The 20,362-nt window shown below is 40.2% G+C and overlaps 1 protein-coding gene across 4 annotated transcripts in view; it reads left to right on the plus strand.

The window, feature by feature from the left end:
* CADPS (calcium dependent secretion activator) overlaps positions 1–20,362 on the plus strand; it is a 567,121-nt gene that overhangs the window by 330,161 nt on the left and 216,598 nt on the right. For all 4 annotated transcript variants that reach the window (XM_069084197.1, XM_069084192.1, XM_069084194.1 and 1 more), the window contains exons 8-9: positions 12,886–13,025; positions 18,247–18,313. In XM_069084197.1, coding sequence (XP_068940298.1) covers positions 12,886–13,025; positions 18,247–18,313 — 207 coding nt within the window. The remainder of the gene's footprint in view (positions 1–12,885; positions 13,026–18,246; positions 18,314–20,362) is intronic.

A 20,362-nucleotide genomic window follows, 5' to 3' on the forward strand; every position in this document is an offset into this window, starting at 1 on the left:
TAGGATAGGATAGGATAGGATAGGATAGGATAGGATAGGATGGGATAGGATAGGATAGGATAGGATGGGATAGGATAGGAGGGAAAAATAGGTGATGACTATACAGATGACGGAGATGGTTGGTGACTGTGCAGATGGAGAAGGGTAGTTACTATATGGATGAGGGAGAGGGTAACTGTGTGGATGGAGGAGGGTAGATGAAGTAGAGGAGTGGTAAGAGAGAAGGAAGGCTCAAGAATGACTCTGAGGTTCTGAATTAAGTAGCTGTTAACTATTGAAACAATTCCTTTCCTCAAGGAGTTTGCATTTCATTGGAAGAGAAAATATTTACATATGTAAGTATATGCAAATAAATACAAAGTAATTTGAGGTGGGCAGACCCAAGCAGCTGAAGGGGTCAGGAAAGGTTCCCTGGCATATCGTGAATGACTGAGCATTGAATAATATTTTTTTTACATAAATCTATGATTTTGGCCATATAGAGAGAGCTCCTAGTGAAGAATTCCCTCTGCCCATGTAGTTCTGTACATTCTGTTACTGCACGGATGCCTTTATTCAATATTATTGTCTTTCATTATTTATTATAGCCTCATTCTTGTATTTGCAAAGTAAATAAAAAAGTAATTTGTTAATCGATCAGTAAGTCATTCAACAAGCCTTCCTTAAGTGTTTACTATGTTCCTGGTAAACCTTAAACCCTGGGGGTGGACTCCAAGAAGGATCCTAGTGAGTGATAGATAAGCAAAGGCTTCATGGAGGAGTAGCTAGTATGCCAGCTAAGCTCTGGAAGGCTCCTTGGCTGTTGAAGACCAGACCCCAGGTTGTGGCCCCTGCAGTTGGAATGAGATGACTGGATTCGCCATCCCATGACTCTGGCATGTCTCCTTTAGGATTTCAGAGGTTATGTTTCATTCTTGTATAAAATCAAAACAGGGTTAGGTTATGATTCTTCTGAGAAAAATAGGTCTCTGACCCCTTGGACTCCTTTGAGAAAGACGCTGGTGAAGCTCAATCCAGAGATAACTTTCATAGTATGAACCACATGAACCAAACACTTTGTTGACTGCCCAGTCATTGTGTAAATCCCAAATCTCTCAAGGCCACAAGCTTGAGAATGAAGGAGTCACTCTGGAAGGCACTGCCTGATCCCCTGCACTCCCAGCCCCAAGTATATTTCCTGTCCCCCAATTGCCTTGTTATGTGACCCTGGGAAAATCATTTCAACTCTCTGTGTCCCAGTTTCCTCATCTGTAAGATGATGGGGGTGGTGTGGGGTGGGGACTTGGTGGTCCCTAAGGTTCCTTACAACACTAGCATCCTAAATTTATACAAAACTAATGGGCATCTAAGGCAGGATTTGAACTCTGGTCTTCCTGGCTCAAAGCCCAGCACTCTGTCCATTGCACCACACTGCCACTCCCTTACCTGTGTACATGTTGTTTCCCCCGATAGAATGTAAAATCCTTCAGGGCAGAAGTGATTTCATTTTTGTCTTTGTATCCTCAGCTCCCACCACAGTATCCACCACACAGTAGGTACTTAATCAATGTTTGTTGATTGACTGATTGGTTATCTCAGGAAGCTGTTCTATGACCTCATATTAAATGATCACTTCTGTGTACTAGAACCCAAGTAATGCAGAAAATGAAATGCACTTTCTCTGACATTCTCCTGAGGAACAGTTCACACAGCAAGAAAAACAGACTCATCATTACACAATGACCAAGGTTTCCTAAATTAACAGATAAATACTTGTGCATGAAGTTTTTTTCTATGTTTAATCCAAGACCTATGATTTCCTTTATAAAAGGAACTCCCGGGGCCAAACCTCCCTCTGCAGATACAGACCAGCAACTCTTCTGCAGCTCATAATGTTAGAGCAAACTGAGATGTGAAATGATTTGCTAGGGTCATAGAGTATGTTTCAGAGGCAGCATTTGATCCCAGGTCTTTGAACCCATTGATCAGCATTCCGATCATTGCATCACACTTCCTCTCATGCGTCCATCTTTAATAGATGAGTTGAAGGGGGAACAGTATGAGGACTTTCAATATCAAGGAACCTCTGAATACTAGGGATAAGGGGAGATCCAAACTTACACATACAAGGGGCTTAATAAAATCTGGTGAATTAAATTATTATTGAATTGCCCTTTTCCCTGAGTAAGCAAAACTGAGGTCTGTGTGATGACCCAACAAGTCAGAAAATTATCCATGTCTGAGTTGTCTAACATCTTTAATGTTCTCTGAGAGGCTGAGCCTGGTAATATGTGCACAGGTCAATTGTCAAGCAGGTCAATCAAAATGTAGCCTCATCCTCTATCTCTGCTATACATGGGCAAGTATGATGGATACAACCTTAACATCACCCATTATATCATCAATTTCCAAACCTTGTCAATTCTACCTCCATGATATTTTTTCTTGTATCTGACCCCTTCTCTCAATTCACATGGCCATCACCCTATTTCCAGTCTTCATTAGCTCTCAGTTGGACTGGTAGATCTTAGTCCTCAGGACTTAGTCAGTCCTGAGGACTAAGGTCTTAATTGATCTTCCTGCCTCTAGAATCTCCCTTTTCCAATCTATACTCCATAAAGCTGCCAAAACGATATTCTTAAAGCTCCATCTCAAGAAAGGCTCCCTGATGCCTTGAGGGCATCTCATTTTTATAGTTCTATCCCCAGTGCCCAACAAAGTGCCTGGAACATCACTGGAATTTCATCAATGTGCATAGATTGGTTTTCAATCTAGGATAAAATGCAAACCCTTCTGTTTGGCATCAAAAGCCCTTCACAATCTGGTCCTAACTTAGCATTCCAGACTGGCTTCACACCACTCCCCCTCATGTGCTCTATATTACATTCAAAGTGGCTTACTTGCTGTTCTCCTTATGTGACACTCGGCAGGGTGATCTCCCTTGCCTGCTGTGTTCTCCCTCATCACCTCTGCCTCTTGGAAGCCCTGGAGTCCCCCAAAGCTCAGTTGTGGTACCAGCTCCTACAGGAAACTTTTTCAAATATCCCCCACCCCCACTGCACTCTTCCCACAAAGAAAATATTTGGCATTTGTATATTTTTTATAATTGTATTTCCTTATTTGTATATGTTATTTGCCACCCCAACGCAATGGAAGTTCCATGAATGAATGAGCATTTATTAAGTTCTTTCTTTTTTTTTATTAAGATTTTCTGTCAGGCACTCTGCTAAGTACAGGAATATAAATATAAAAAGACATTCCATGCCTTCAAGGAGCTTATATTTTAATAGAAGACAACATATATAAGGGATTGTGGCCAAAAAGGGAAGGTTTGATCTGGGAAGTCATAAGGCAGTAAGTTGGTATATAGGGCAGTCATTAAATAGATAAACCTTTTCCAGAAATAATGGTGCTGCTAACTTGATTACTGATCCTGGAGGAGTTGGTGGAAAGTAAGGGGAGTGGAGATGGCACCAGGTTAAGGGGATATAAATGAAGCAAATAGGCAGAGAACAAGATGTCCTGGGAAGAGGAGAGGGATGGTTGGATGGGGTATGCAGGTAAATTGTTTGTTGTTTATTTTTATCTTTGTGACCCCATCACCAAACACAGGGTCTGGTGCTCAATAAATGATTGTAAATGGAATAAGGGCACAAAGGGAGGTAGACAGTGACCCCAACACCTTCCCAGGTATCACAGCCACACCCATCTTCTTGGCCTCAACCAGTCACTCAGTACCCCTCTCACTACATATTCTGATCAACATAGAAATGAGCTAGTCTGATCAAAGACATACACATGACCTAACACCCTAAATAGTATTGCAGAAATAACAGTATGATTAATGTCCATTCCATGGAACTGGTTCCCACAACCCCAGCACTCCATTCACAGGAGAATATCCCACGTGGTGATCCCCCAATTTTTACCCCCTGGGTAAAAATATTTGTACCCAGGGCAAATTACACCCAAGGTAAACTGAAAAAAGGGGTAGAATTGTGTCCTTAGTTGAGGGGGAGACACTCATTCAACAAAGGGGAGAGAAAGACCCTAGAAGCCACTTTGTGTTAATGTTAAGGAGGTGAGTAGAGCAGACACAAATTCTAAAGGAGTACTTGCTTGCTATTCTAGTTATCCTTGTTAAGTGCTAAGATATGTTTTTACCTCCCCTCCCCTCAATTTGCTGCCCTGAAATCAAGCCTTAGTTCTTCTTCTCTAGTTAATTGTCTGCCATTTACTCTACTTCACTGACAACATTGTCTTCGTACACAATTGTGCTTGCCCCAGGAGTCATTGTGCTAGCGAATACTTGGGTACCAGAATTGCTAGACAAATTTCTGACAATAAATACAAGAATTTGTGAAAATAAAAATAAAGAGATAATATCTGTCGAGCATTTTGTGAACCTTAAAGCCCTATGTACGTGCTTGCAATTCTTGTTAATTAATAGTATTCAGGACCTACCAGAGGCATGTTACAAATTTCTTTCTTGGTGTGATCCAATCAGCCAGCTGTAGGAGAGCATTCCCCAACGCTAGACAAGTTTGCCTTTCCTCTCTGTGTCTGCACTGTGATGCTGAGTCAGCAGTGTGTGACAACCTTTCTACCTTCCATTACTAGCTGAAAACTTCCACAAAAACTGCCCCAGGTCTGAGACAAGACCATGAGAACAGCTTGCGTATCAGAGCTCCAAAGGACATTTTTAGCCCAGAATTTGGGCTAAGTTTCTGTTATTAAAGATTAACAGGTAGGGTTCCAATAATGCCTTTTTTAAAGGAGTCATAAAAAAGAGATTTCCAGCTGAAAGCCGACCTGGTTATTTCAAAGTAAGCTTTTCCTCCTGAGTTCCCAGAAGCCTTTGGATGTGCCTTCTAGCATAATAGGAAGAGAGGACTTCGGCATATTCAGGGTGTTTTTCATTGACAGGCTTCCTGGCACAATGTTGAGGAACCTGGCTATGAAGGAAGAAGGTCCTACTTTCTATCCCGACTCTGCTGTTACCCTAGTATGGCTACTTACTGGGGGTGACTTAGGGCAGGCCACTTAACCTTTGTATCCTCATCTGTAAAATGAGAGGACTGAACCAGAATGGAACCAAACCTCTGATGTTCCCTCCCCCCTCTGAGTCTATTATCAGACTAGATACTTGCATTTCCTCCTTCTCAGTCACGGTGATTTTTACCAATTTAGAAGCCCTTGGCTTTCCTAGGAGGTTTTTATGCTAATGTATAAATTGGGAACTTTAAGCTTCCTCAATCTCTAAATCCACATGATAGCCTCAGCCTGGAATCCCAGAATGTGGGGGATTTCGATTAATTCAATCACTTCCTTTTCTGTAGGCCAGTGTGTGAAAGATCAATGATTGCTAATTATAACATTTAAGAATTCCATGGATGCCAGTTATATGTGTTTGTAATTTACACTGAAAATGTGTTTACCAAACTATTTCCATATATGGGAAGATATAAACAAGGGTGGCATAGAGTATACAGGTACCATTAGATTTTGAGTTTCTTGAGCACCAATCATCTTTGGACTTTCTTTGCATCACTATCACTTAATGCAATGCCTTAATAAGTACTTAATAAATGTTTATCACTGTATTTTGGCTGAGTGATGAGTGGGTTGTGATATGTGTGGTGGGAAGGAATAAGCAGTTAGGTGGTATAGTGGATGAAGCATAGACCTAGAGTCAGGAAGACTCTGGCCAAGTCACTTAATCACAGTTTGCCTCAGTTTCCTCATCCATTAAATGGATAATAGTAGTGCCTACCTCCCAGTGCTGTTGTGAGGATCAAATGAAATAATATGTATAATGCCTGTGCCTGTTACAGAATAGGCACTGTACAAATATTAACTGTTAATATTATCTACATTGATGAGATCACAGATTCCCTTGAAAAGGTGAGTATTTCTGTCTATATAGACAGTCCCTAGTAAATAGTTGTTGCTTAATAAATGCTTGTTGCATGAATGAATGCCTTTCAGTTCAATAAGCACCTATGACTATGACATAATTATCACAAATATTAATATAATTAGAGTCATATTGATAGGTTAGTAATAGAAATATTTATTGAATAGAACTGAAATTCTTTCTTTTTTTTGGAGGGCAATTGGGGTTAAGTAATTTGCCCAAGGTTGCATGGCTAGTTTTTTTGTGTGGGTGTTAAGTGTCTGAGGCGAGAACCGAACTTGGGTCCTCCTGACTCCGGGGCTGGTGCTTTACTCACTGCCTAGCCACCCCTACAACTGAAATTCTTAAGCATTTTCTCTGTGTCAGGCACCATGTTAGCACTGGGCATACAAAGATAAAAACAAAATAATACCTAACCTCAAGGAACTTACATGCTATTGGGGAGGTTAAACAGAGACATGTGTAAATTCATGGTCATTTGAGAAGGAAGAGGGACTCTGGGTATATCTGGGTGCATGAGGAAATTCTTCCTGAAGGCTCTGATGGGACCCCTGCAGGAAGACAAAGTTTCAAAGAAATTGATAAAGGCACACATGCAGACATGAGGGGTGGAGATCGAAGATGCAGGGAATGTCTATTAGCCTAGCTTGGCTAGAATATTGATCGCTAGAGAAGTTATCTGAAATCAGATTAGAACACCAGGTTAGAATGATGTTAAACCCCAAACTTAGGAGTTTATACTTCCTTCTGAAGTGCAATGGGGAGCCACTGAAGGATTTGGAATGGGCCAATGACATGGTCAGACCTGTTCTTAACATGCTTCTTTTGTAAACTGTGTAGAGAGAGGAGGAATTGGAGAGAACAGGAAACGGGAAGCACAATGAGGAGATCTTTACTAAAGCCTAGGAGAGAGGGGATGAGGGCTGAACTAGAGTACCAGAAGTAGGCACAGAAGAGGGAACAGGCATAAGCAATGTCCTAAAGGTAGAATTGACAAGAGTTGACAACTGATTGTGTATGGTTGAGTTGGGTGGGGAGAGAGGAAGATGAAAGAGTAGATAACCCATAGTCATGGGTATTGCTGACTAGGAATGATGGTACCTTCAACAGAAATGGGAAAGTGATTAGAATTCTAAATATTCCTTTTATTTCCCTTTTTCCCACTTGGCTTGACCTTATTTCTGTCATAGCCAGAGTACTTCTCAAAAAAGCATAAACAGTATTTCCCACTTGTATTTAATTACACTTAGGAGTTGGAAAGGACCTCAGCAGCCATCTAGTCCAGCCCTTAAACAAATAGAATCTCTACCATAGCGCACTAGACAAGTGGTTATCTGAAAAGAATTTTCAAGTTCTCCTCTACTTAACTGTTATAAATCCTCATTCTACTCTCATCCTCACATACTTTTGAGAGGAAAATCTCACTCACTCTTTCATGGTAAGTCCATTTATCCATTTCTTTCTTTCCTGTGGTCTTAGTCACAGGGCTGAAACTCCTACTAAAAACATGTTGTGCTATGCTACCAACCACCATCATTCCTCATTAATCTCTTCCAGCACGGAATCCCTGGTAGGGTAGAGACATGACTATATCTAGCCAACCTCTACTAGCTGCAGTTTCAACTCTTCCTGTTCTAACATGAATGAAGATGAAGACTAATTGGCCAGTATCCCCCTTGATCAATATCCTTGAAATGTTTTAGGAAGAGTGATAAGTGAACCAGTAGTTTCAGGGAGAGTGATAATCAACCCTTGTCTGACCATGCCAATGACCCTTCCTTAGGGATCCATTAATCATTTTGATTTTTTCATCTCTGAATCTTCCTCAATGTCCCGACAAGATGTAGAGCTATGAACATATTAGTTCAATAAGAGTGCAATCAATGGTCAGCATATTGAAAAGATGATCTTTCAATTCTTCCGTGTTACAATTCTGTTAATATCTCCATCATCAGATTGATATTTTAAAATAGTATCTCCATGACCCTCCATGAATAATTCCTTTTCAGTTTGTGGAATATTCTGACTCAAAGACTTTTTGGTTCTATTAATGTATTGTCAAGTGTAGATAGAGGAAGAAGAGACTGAACTCAAAAAATGAAGGAATACATTCCACACATGAGGGATAGCTTATGCACCTGTGCAAGGGCCCAGAGTTGGGAGGAGTGATCTTGGAATGATGGGCAGGCAAATTCTATCCAGGCTAAAGATCAAAGACTTTTTGGTTTGAATACCCCAGCCAGAGGTTACTCTCCACTGCTATTTCCCATGAAAATCCATTGTCACTTTCATGCCCTGATGTAACATAAGACTAAAAATTCCGAGAGTATGTGTGTTTTAATTAATTTTTATCGATTTTATTCCAATGAGGAGGGAGACTTTTGAAAGGTCAGATTCAGGGTAGGAACAAAATTGGAGTCATGTGAAAGAAGGAAGGAAGCCCCTTCAGGTCATCTGATCTTGCTGCACATATCCTTCTTCCCCAAGCCATCCCATTCCATTCTCCTGCAGTGCACAAAAAACCATATGTTGCCATCAACCCACTGAGACATGACTTGCTCTAATGTGCAGGAGGCTGACATCTTTAATGAAGCTGCAGTTTCTGGGCCATTTAAATCCCCCAACTTCCCCCCCCCACCTTCCTCTGAATGAAGCAAGAGAGACTTTGAAAAAGAATCCGTTTCCCAAGTGCTTGGAGGGCACAGATACTTGGTGAAAAACAAAGCCCACACCACCCACCAAAGGAACCGTGGCTCTCTGCCACAGCAAGAGCAAAATTTAGGGGGTTCCAGCTTTTGTTGGGCCTAAATTTAGTTTGCTTTCCATCGGGTTTGGGTTTTTCAAATATTTTACTCCTATCCCTCTCACATCCCCCACACCCCATGTGGCTAACTAGGACTCCCTTCGCAAAACCAAGAACCAACATCCAAGATTTTTTTTTCTCTTTTTTTTAATTGAAAAAAAAAACAGTCGTGATCATGAAGAAATGCTCTGTGGGCAGTGGCAATGGGGGTAGCGGTGGTTGCTTTTGGTGCTGTTGCTGTTATTGGCTTTTCAATAGTGGTAAAAGATTACATCGATCAATCCATATACTCTTACTTGGTTTCCCTCATCTGCCAGTTTTAAGTCTATGGTCATATGATTCTGTAAGACTGTGGGCACCAGTTCCATCTGGGGTCAGGCAAGAAATTCCATAACCATGGACCCAATAAAGCCAGTAGTTACTTGGAACTATGTCCACAAATTTGGTTAGTTAACTGTTTGTACCTTTTTACCCAATGATATACTCAAATAATTTTATTTAAAAAAAGAAAATCCCCATTTATACAAAAATATTAAAAACAATTCTTTTGGGGTGGCCAAGAACTGGTGATATGGTGACTATCATTTAGGGAAAAGTGAACATTTGTTTAGATGATGGTTTATGAAATGACTAAGGGGATGATTTCAGAGAAACCTGGATATGAACTAATATGCTGTGAAGTGAGCAAACCCAGGAGAACAAATTATATAATAACAACTTTGTTATAAATACAAACAACTTTGAAAGATTCTGATCAAGCAAAGATCCACCATGATTCCCGAGTACTCATCATGAAGAATATGCCAATCTCCTGACAGAGAGACAATGAACTAAATATGGAGAAATCGATATGATATATAAAATATGTATTCTTGGCAATGGTTGACTAAGGGAAGATATCTTCTTTACTATGTTAGAAGGTTTTGTTTTCCTTTTTTTCCAGAAGAGAGAAGGTGGTAGAGGAGAGAGAAATAAATGCTTAATAACTAGAAAAAAAAATAAAGTTAAAAAGATAAAAGCAGTTTAGTCCATGTAGGGATTGGACACATGGTTTAATGGAAAGAACACTAGACCAAGTGTTGGGAGATCTGACCTAACCTTGGTGCTGCCATTAACTTGATCCCAGGGTTCTCATTTTTCCTCTTTAGAACTCACTACTTTCATATGTAAAAAAAATGTAAAGTCTTAGAATGGAAGGTCTCCAAAACTCCTTCCAGATCTATTGATGAATGACTTTCTATAAATCCTTGTCCTCTTCAGCATTGAGCTCTAACCACTGACCACTGAGTGGCCAGAGAAACCAACACATGCCCCTCAGCCCTGGTCCTAAAAGCTGTAATAGAATAGCCTCTCAGTCCCATTCTGAGAATTACAGATAAAAGCATACTTTCCTTTTGCTGAGTGATATAATAAGTGTGACTTGATACTGCCTCTTACAAGAACCATAAGCCCTGTAATCTTAGCAGGCATAGAAATAAAAAAGCATGTTCTGAGTTTTGCCCTTCATGATGGCTGCAAAAGGCTTCCATGCCTCCTAATTTAAATTGCTATCACCTTAAATTGCTTCCATCTGGATAACCCATCCTTGGGTTATCCAAGGGAGGATGCCCAAGGGGACAGTCTAGCTGCTGGAAAAAACAGTGACTCAGAAATAAGAGGACCTAGATTCAAATCTTGCTTGGTTATCTCATTTCTCTGGACCTCAGTTTCCTCACGTGTAAGAGAGAGTTGGACCAGATGGGCTCTGATGTCCCTTTCAACTCATAATGTCATTAATCCCTTACAACCACTCTTTCTCTAATCATTTTTTTCTCTTAAAAAAAATTCCATGGACTACATCCTTAAGTATAAGCCATTGTCCTTAGGAAACAGAGTCTGATAATAAAGATTCAGGTCCCATTTGAATTTTTCATCTGGATGCCATTTAATGATAGAAGAGAGTTTCCCAGACACATCTCAGATCTTTTTTATTTTCAGTTTTTGAGTACTTTATTCACTGCCCTTTTTGTAAATCTATTCACTTCCTTTTGGTTGTTCTGAATGGTTTGCTGTCACATATAGGCTAAGTAGGCACTCACCTCTGCGGGGTACCATTTGGGGGCAATAGGGTGGCAATGATTTCCCACATGTCAAGCCAGCCTGTCCAAGGACCTCAAGTTACACATCACAGATTCATTTCTAGAAGCAAAGACTTCAGACTCAGAAGCCACATTGCACAGTGGAAAAGAGCTTGGTTTGGAAGTCAGAGGACTGAATTCTAAATCTTGTCTTCATCACCATACAATCATACAGATTGTATAAAAAATCATAAAATTTATCTCCAAATAATTTTTAACTTTTCCACCATAATCAAATTTACTCTCAGCAGATTGAGCTTTCCTGTTACTGAGTATCTTCCAAAGAAAGTATTCTGGGCTCTCCAAACAATACCCAAAGAGTCCCATAGGGTAAGGTTGGAGTAGCACAATAGGTATTGTGCCAGATTTGGTTATGGGTAAAATATTTATGGGATCTGGGGTAAGTTGAATAACTTCTGTTAACTTAAGGCAACTCCCTAGGATTCACCTGCTCACTGATGAATCATGACATCATTGGAATAAGTGTATGACCTTCCTAGGGGATGACATTGAATGGACTCATATATTAGTTCACAGATCAGTCTCCATGTTTTCTCATGGAATGGAATGGAAAACAAATGGAAAGGCATTTGTTAAGTACTAATATAGACATGTTTTAGTAGAGGAAGGCATGGGGAACTAGATACTAACCAGATGGGAAAGTACCAAAGAAGAATGTCCTATTTCCCAGTTTTGCCTAGAATTGCCGATACTATTACAATTATTACAACACTATTAAATTATTTGTGGTAATTAATCACTATTTCACCAATCAATGCTTGCCAGAAACAGACTCAAGCTTCAGTCAAGCTAGTCAGTGAAACACCTTTTATTCCAGAGGCTTCCTTATCTTATGCACAGAATTTCTTTTGGAGAGAGGCAGTGTAGTTATAGTGGATAGAGAACTGGGCATGGATTAAGGATAATCCTGGATTCAGATCCTCTAGTATCCATTGTACTATACTAGGGAAGTTATTTAACCACCCCAAGTCTCAGTCTTCTCATCTGCAAAATAGGAATGATAACTCCTTCATGGAGGAATGATAACTGCCCCTCAGAGTTGTGATGAGGTTCAAGTGAAATAACGTAAGACAAGTGTAATGCAAACATTAAGGCAGTCTATGTGTCGATGACTAGTACAACTGTGAATCACTCCAATAGAAGGCATGGCATTCTCTCCCCAATCCTCTATGATTGTCTCATCGAGGCCACTCATTTTCTAGTCTTACTTACTGGGAGGAAAAGGACCTTGGAAGCAAAAGCCTGGAGAGCCACTTTCTGGTTTTCCCTCCACTGGTTTCTCCTTTAGCAGAGTGGTTTCTATTTTAAATAAAATCTATTTTCTAGGGCAATCATTCCCCTTATTTTTTCCCCTCCCAAGGCCTTCTAACACTGGATCCCCACATCTTCATCCCCTCCCCTCCCCTGCCTGCAACTGTGATTTAAAACTACAGTGCTGGGGAGGGGCGGGTGAGAGTGGGGAAGAGAGCTAAATTTGAAATGAGAAACCCTAGAGTCAAATCCTGGCTGTTGTCTTTAGCCTGTGGGACCCTCTGTCTCTCTGCATCTCCCTCTTTTCTCATCTGTACTATGATGGAAGTTGGACTGATTCTCTCTACAATCCCTTACAGCCCTCAACTTATGAGGGCAGGTACTTTAAGAAATGCACCACCTCTTTGTGGAGGAGAGAAAAATGAGATGTGGAAGAGGAAGCATGAGACAGATGAAAGAGCACCACATTTGGAACCTTGGATTGAATCCCAGCTCTGCCACCCTGTGTGACCTTGGATGAATCACTTCACTCTCCAGTCCTCAGTCTCCTTATCACTAAAATGGGTGGTTAGACTAGAATGTTCTCCAAAGTTCTTTCCAGGTCTAGATTATATAATCAGATATGTTAGCCTATCTCTCTTAAATGTTCCTCATTGGTAAATAAGATGTAAGCTCTTTGAGGACTGAGGTTTCCTTTTAATTCATCTAGCACAACTTGCTTGTAAGAGACTGACAGATGTTTGTTGAATAAAAGAAGGGATTCTCTTGCTAAAACAACCATCTCTTTTCCCTTCCAGGTTGTTCTCCGTCCTACCCCTAACAGCCCCAAACAATCAGAATGGCATAAGATGACAGTTTCCAAAAACTGCCCTGATCAAGATCTGAAAATTAAACTCGCCGTCCGAATGGACAAACCTCAGAACATGAAGCATTCTGGGTAAGCGTGTCACTGGTGTTCCTCTGACTTGTCAGCAGCATTCTCTCTGAGCACACTCATTCATTTCTCAAGGTTACAAGAATAGAGGAAGATTCATCTTCCAGGACTGGAAAAAAATACATCTAAGGTGGTTCAAAAGCTTATAATAACTTTTACCTCGGGGACTTGGCATTTCTTTGACTTTTGGTTTCATTTGATGATTTCTATTTTACGTTCAAACAAATCACAAGCTCTCACACTGTCTTTGAAACCAAGAACAGGCTTCAAAACACTGCCTCTGGCACAAACAGGCTGTTTGACCCCAGCCAAGTTATTGAACAACTCCCATAACTCTGGAAGACTGGGCTAAGCTACATTGAGAGAAAGATTTTCCTCACCCAGCATTTCCCTAGACCAATGAAATTACAGTTCCAGTCCCACTTCCTGTCATCATCCTCTCTCTCTGTGTAATAATCTGTATAGAGAATGATCTGATTTGCTGTAAGTCATTTCTAGAAGAATGCTCCGTGAGTCTGGCTTACAGAATTATAAAGGCAGATGCATGGATTCTGCTGACATCATCTATGTGGTACATAACCTAAGCATTGTGGGTTTGTATTCTCAATGTGACACCATGTCTCAGTGATGAAAACCATAGTATCAAAATTCTGTGCTGTAGTACATGTAGAACCTTGGGCATCTAGATGATATAGTCATAGAATGTCAAACCTGAAGTCAGGAAAACTTGAGTTCAAATCTGCCCTCAGACACTTACCAGCTGTGTGATCCTGGGCAAGTCCCTTAAACCTGTTTGCCTCAGTTTTCTCATCTGTAGAATGAGCTGGAGAAGGACATAGAAAACCATTCTAGTATCTTTGCCAAGAAAACCCCAAATGGGGTCACAAAGAGTGCACAAGTCTAAAACAACTGAACAACAGCAAAGTACCTGAGCAGGCCACTCAGGTCCTATGGACTCTATCTCTTAGAATAACCAAAACAAAACAAAAAAAAAGTCTAAAAACTCATTGGTACTGTGCCTTCACTAATTTGTATTTGCTCAAAAAAATGGATCATAGGGTTATAGATCTAGGGGTGGGAGTAATCCAGTTTTAAGCTCCTCATTTTTCAGTTCAGGAAACTGAGTCCCAGAATAGTTAAGTGACTTGTCCAAAGCCACACATTGATTGTAGATGTGGAGGATAAAATAGTTTCAATTAGAGTCCCCCCCCCAAAAAAAAAACTTAGTAAAATCAAAATCTTGGGTAAAAATTCACACCAATGAGTTTTTTAGAAACTAAGTATAATAGAATAAAAACAATTAAATTCAGTTTGTCACAGTCAGGATTAGGTTAATCAAAATTAATCTATATGCCAATAATTCAGAATTTGTGACAATTCAGATAGGAGTTATTAACAAAAGTCCATTTTTTTTAAATCATGATTGAATTATTCATTGAGTGAAAAAATGGAAGCTGTCTCTCAACATATTAAGTGGTCATCATCAACATTTATTGAGTGTTTTCTGTCTGTAAGGCTAAGTTTTCTTGGACTAGCACAAGGCCACTGTTGATAAAATGCTATCTGATGTAGGCTCTAGCATGTGTATTTGTGAATAAATGAAAGAATTGGGGAGGAATGGAAAGAGGTGAATTTGGAGCCTGAGTTCAAATCCCAACTCTGGCATTGACTTACCTCTCTGAGTCTTAGCCCCTTTTTCTATAAAATGAAAGTATCCTAAGGTTCCTTCCAACTATAGATCTAGGTTTCTGTGAATTCATTAATTTTAACTCTTCATTCCTCATTAGGAAAAAAAAACTTTTTTGTGGGCAACATGAGCCACTAGAAGAGAAAACTGTCATCTGAAATCTCCTTTCAATGTAGTATTTTTTTTTCCATTTCCCACATTTATTCAATTTGTTTCTTTGAAGATTAAGCTGAATCACTTGAATTCTGCCTCCTTGGTTCAACCAGCTTATAAAATTCTGAACATTTTCCTCCCTATACTTTCCCCACCTTAGTAATGTGAACAGAAATAAACTGCCTGTTTTGCCCAAGTAGATTGGCAATAGCAGATCCCAAAAACATTGCCTTAGAATGACCTCCTCAGGAATGATAATAATTATAATAATAGCTAGCATTTATATAACACTTTGAGGTTTGCAAAGCACTTTATAAATACCTCATTTCATGCTCACAATAACCCTGGGTGGTAGGTATTTTTATTGTCTACATTTTAGAGATGAAGAAACTGAGGAAGACAGAGGTAAAGTGACTTGTCCAAGGTCATACAGCTAGCAAATGACTGAGGCTATTTTGCATTTGGGTCCTTCTGATTCTAGGACCCTGACTCTATCCACTGTGCCACCTAGCTGCCTCTGTTCTCAACTTAAGACCCAAAGAGTCTCTTTACAAACAAGCATTTTCTTGCTTTCTAACAGAACAAGACTGAACAAAATATGGGGATGGGGAAAGCAAACTGAACTAAAAGTTAGAAGGTCTAAGTTATTGACCCAGCTCTGCCACCAATGTTCTGCATGACCTTAGGCAGACTGTTAGTTCTACAAAGGAAGGTGGAGGAACACTGTGGTTTCCAGATTTAAAATTCCATTATTCTTTATCTTTGAAAGATGTTGGCATACTCATCACCCAGGCAAGGTGAAAATAGTAAGGACATGATATATACTTATTGAATTATATTGTTAGCTGTAGATTTTACTTATAAAAGATGTAGACAAATATATGGCACAGTGGATTAGAGCACCAGACATGGAGTCAGGGAAACTCATCTTTCTGAGTTCAAATCTGGCCTCAGATACTAACTAGCTGTGTGACCCTGGGCAAGTCACTTAATCATGTTTGCCTCAGTTTCCTCAACTGTAAAATGAGGTGGAGGAGGAAATGGCAAACCACTTCAGTATCTTTCCCAAGAAAGCCCCATATGGGGTCATGAAGAGTCAGACACACCTAAAAGAAATGATCAATTACAAGAGAAGTATGTAAATAATCTGCTTGGTCAGTTTGCAGATAATAGAAAGCAGGGAGGAATAGCTAATATATAGACTGATAAAATCGAGATCTAAAACTTGATAGAGATCAATGTAAAGGCCTTCAGCAGGGTTCAGAAAATCAACTACATCAATACAGGGTAAAGGAGACAAGAGAGTAGTTAGAGGTTTAAGTGGATTACAAGCTTAGTATGAATCAGCAATGTGATATAGCAACCAAACAGGTTCATGGAGTATTAAGCTTCAGTGATGGCAGCCTGCTGCCTAGAGCAAGGAAAGTCCTGTTATACTCTGCCTTGTTCAAGCCACATGTAGAGGGAGTTTTGTGTCCAATACAGAGTGCCACATTTGAGAAAGAATGTTGGCAAGATGAAGGGTATACCAGCTTTAGATAACCAGGATGGTAAAGGGTCCAGGCATATTTAGCATAGATCAAAGAAGATTTAGCAAGAGGGCTTGATAGCAATCATCAATTATTTGAAGGATTGTCATAAGGAATGATTGGGCCAGTTCTGCTGAGCCCAGAGATCAGATCTAAGAACAAGGGTGGAAGTTACAGGAAGGCAGATTTCAGCTCAAAATCAGGAAAAAAAAATCTTAACATCTAGGGATATTAAAAAACAGAATGGGCTATCTCAACAGAATAAGTTCCAATGACTGGCAGAGATTTTAACAGTATGGTAAATGACCACTGATATGCCATGCCCAAGGTCACACAAGATATATAATTTTGATAGAGATTGGAAATGTGACTTCTGGGGTCCTTTCTAACTTCAATTCTCAATAATTCTATGCAATGCGCTGTTGAATTCAAGAAACAAATATTGTGTTGGAGGCATGACTATAAAGCAGTGAGACTAATTTTTTAGCAAATGAATTGGAATTTATAAATCAAAATGTATCTTGTTCCAGTCACCCCCAGATTCTCTACACATACTCCAATGTTATAACAATTGCTCAAGATATTTTTAGAATTCTCTGGGCTTTGCCTTCAGAGCTAACTAATGAGATGTACAAGAAACTCCCATTGCATTATTTAGAGTCATTCAGTGATGAAAGGGGCTATAGAAGGTAGTATTATCAAAAGTGCCACTTTACAGAAGAAGAAAGTCAAGTACAGACAAAGCAACTTGCCCAAAGTCACACAGGAGTAAATAACAGAGCCAGAATTTTAATAATAACTAACTTTTTAAATTTTTTCCTCACAACAACCCTGAGAGTTAGGTGTCATTATTATCCCCATCTACTGGTGGGGAAAATGAGGCAGACAGTGGTTGAAGGGACCCTCCCAAAATCACATAGCTAATAAATGTCTGAGGCTGGATTTGAACTCATCTGCTTGACCCTAAATCCAATACTGTGTGGTATCATGGACAAGTACTGAAATTGACATTAGAGGAACTTTTTTTTTATTTATTGGGACATCACATGAACTAGATTGACCTTGGTGAAATTATGTTACAAGTTATGTGCCCCACAGATCTTAAAATATAGATCTCTTCCTCTCTATGTTCACAAGTGTGAATCCAAAAAGTTGCATATAAATCAAAATTGTGTCTATTGCTCTGTGTTTCAATGCTAGGTGAGAGGGAAGGGTATCAGAACAATCCTGTGGAGAACCCTTCTCCGAAGTGAAGAATCATCCCCTAGTTTATTTTGTGAAACTCAGTCTTCCTATGTGAGGGTTGTTCAAAGCTAGAAATGTCTCTGTTGTTGTCAGCTGTCGCTGCCTAGTTACAGATAGCACATGCACAGTGCCTGGGTTAGAAAGGGTTGGTGAAAAAGTTCTCCTGATGACAATGAGAATTTCCTCATGTAAATTAGCCACCATTCACAGAAGTGATGGGATGCTCCTAGCTAGAAATTCCTTTCAAGGACTAGAGCTCTCCTCTTTTTTCCCTAAGAACACATGATAGGGAAAAAAGACTGGATACTTTTTTAAATTAGATCTTTCCAGAAGTAAAATAAATACAATCGAAGGGGCTTAATGCCATTTTTTTTTCTCCTCTCTGCCACATTTTTCAAGCGGTTTTTTCACCCAAAGGTTTTAACACTGGCACCACTTGGTCCCTTTAAAGGGATGTGTTCATAAATGCTTTCTGAAACTCATGATGGATTTGTCATTAGGCTTTATATTCTTACAGGTACAATGCATGGTTTATCTTTGAGGCTCTGGGAAATAATTCTGTCACCCCCAACCACTCACCTTAACTCGATTTTTGTTTTTCCCTTTCTAGGTACTTATGGGCCATTGGTAAGAATGTTTGGAAGAGATGGAAGAAAAGGTTTTTTGTATTGGTCCAGGTAACATTTTAATTCAGTGTCTGCTCTAATTTTTTAAAGGGGGTGGGTCAGTAAAATGAAGTAAGCAAGCCTTGAGTTCAAATCCCGAGTCTGACATTCATTATCTGTATGACCCTGGGCAGGTCCCTTAACCTCTATGGCATCAGGCCACCTCCCTAAGACTTTTGTAAGTGATAGATAGGTTGTGATCTACTTTACATCAATGAAATCCAATTTTTCATGTGTCTAAATAACTGCCATAGTGGAAGGTATATTAAGATTCTGATCCTGTTCCCATTATAGCATCTCTTCCAGGCTCACTCATTCATCCTGCAAATACATTTCCAAGCTGAAACTCCCAGAAGGTCAGCTGATTGCTGCTTCTGTCAGAGTTATAAGGGCAGTCCTGCAGGGGATGAGTTTCTAGGGCTATTATTCACAAGCCCCTAGCAATGTGTTTTCCATTAACATCAGGCAGCTATATTCCAATTAGCCAATTTTTTTTTTAAAGAAAGGGATTTTTACTCTGATGATAGATAAGAGGTTGGTTCAAAACGTGCCCCACAAATAGACTCAGTATCCAGGGTAAGAATGGGCTGAAACTTAGACTACAATGGTAGTGAGATGTTTGTATGTCTCTGCTGTAAAATAAGGGTGTTAGACGAGATGGCATCTGAGGTCCCTTTCAACTCTGGCACTATGGTCCTGTGACTTGAGCAAGGGTTACTCAGTATGAGCAGGCAAGGATGAGTTGAGTTGATTGGCTGGCTGGTTGGCAGAATGAATGAATGAATGAATGAATATTCAGTCAGCTACCTGGGATGCTAAGCAACTCTCTTGATATAACCCAGAAATTCTATTATACTAATATTATCCTGAGATTGTGAGATCTTGAACATAAAGCTAGAAGAACTCTCAGAGGTCATCTGATCTAACTTGCTCATTTTACAAAAGAGAAAACTGAGACTTTGAAAAGGGAAGTCATGGGGCGGCCAGGTGGCTCAGCGAGTAAGAGCACCGGCTCCAGTGTCGGGATGACCTGGATCAAATCCGGGCTCACATACTCAGCACCACACCCAGAAATAACTGGCCGTGTAACCTTGAGCAAGTTACTTAACCCCGATTGCTTATTAAAAAAAAAAAAAAGAAAGAAAAGGGAAGTCACTTGTCCAATGGCATACAAGTGGCAAAGCCAGGTTTCAAACCCAGCTCCCCTCCCATACTGTAAATCCAGTATTCCTCCCCCAGCACCACTGGTAACCAATGACGTAGGAGCTCAGGGGAGAAAAGAGAAGTGTGCATTAGTGAGGTCAGGAGATATCTCCTAAGAGCCAGTGTGGAACAGGAGAAAGAGCAGACTTAGGGATCAAAGGACCTGGATTCCAATCCTGCCTCCTCCACTTACTGCCTGTGTAACCTCAGGCACAATAGCTCACCTCTCTGGGCCTCAGTTTCCTCATTGTAGAATGAGGATGTTTGAACTAGACGCCTTCAAAGGTGAGTTCCAGTTCTAAATCATTGGTCCATAGGAGGAGGCCACGTAGCCCAAGCATCACTCTATGGGAACTATCCATCCTTGCCATCCTTAAAAGGCTAATTGCTACCCCATGACATTCTTCTGACAATTTTTAAATGACTAAGAACCTAAGAAAGCCTCTAATCACCTATTATTTGAGAGAAATTGATCCACACAGGAAAAAGCAGGGGGGGAAATGTGCTAAAGTTAGCCCTGGGGTCACATAGACCCCATTTCTTCTTTCCTCATAATGAATGCTCTCAGCTCATTCTACTGAGCCCTCTTCCTCAGAATGTCAGATCCACACTGTGCCTGAGGAACATAACTGGAATGAATGTGGGGGCAGCAATGATTTTTAGGGTGCAGGAAAGAAGTTGGCCTGGCCCCAGCATAGAAACACTCATTGGATTACCTCATCTAAATTCAGAAGATAAGACATTGGCATTCCACATAATTGAAAAAGAAGGGGGAGATAGCTTGGGGAAGGAAGGAAGGAAGGAGGGAAGGAGGGAAGGAAGGAAGGAAGGAAGGAAGGAAGGAAGGAAGGAAGGAAG

This window comes from Petaurus breviceps, unplaced genomic scaffold (assembly GCF_028583685.1).
Source record: "Petaurus breviceps papuanus isolate PSGF00001 unplaced genomic scaffold, PetGlider_PUasm1.0 174, whole genome shotgun sequence".
In the NCBI taxonomy this organism is placed as follows: domain Eukaryota; kingdom Metazoa; phylum Chordata; class Mammalia; order Diprotodontia; family Petauridae; genus Petaurus; species Petaurus breviceps.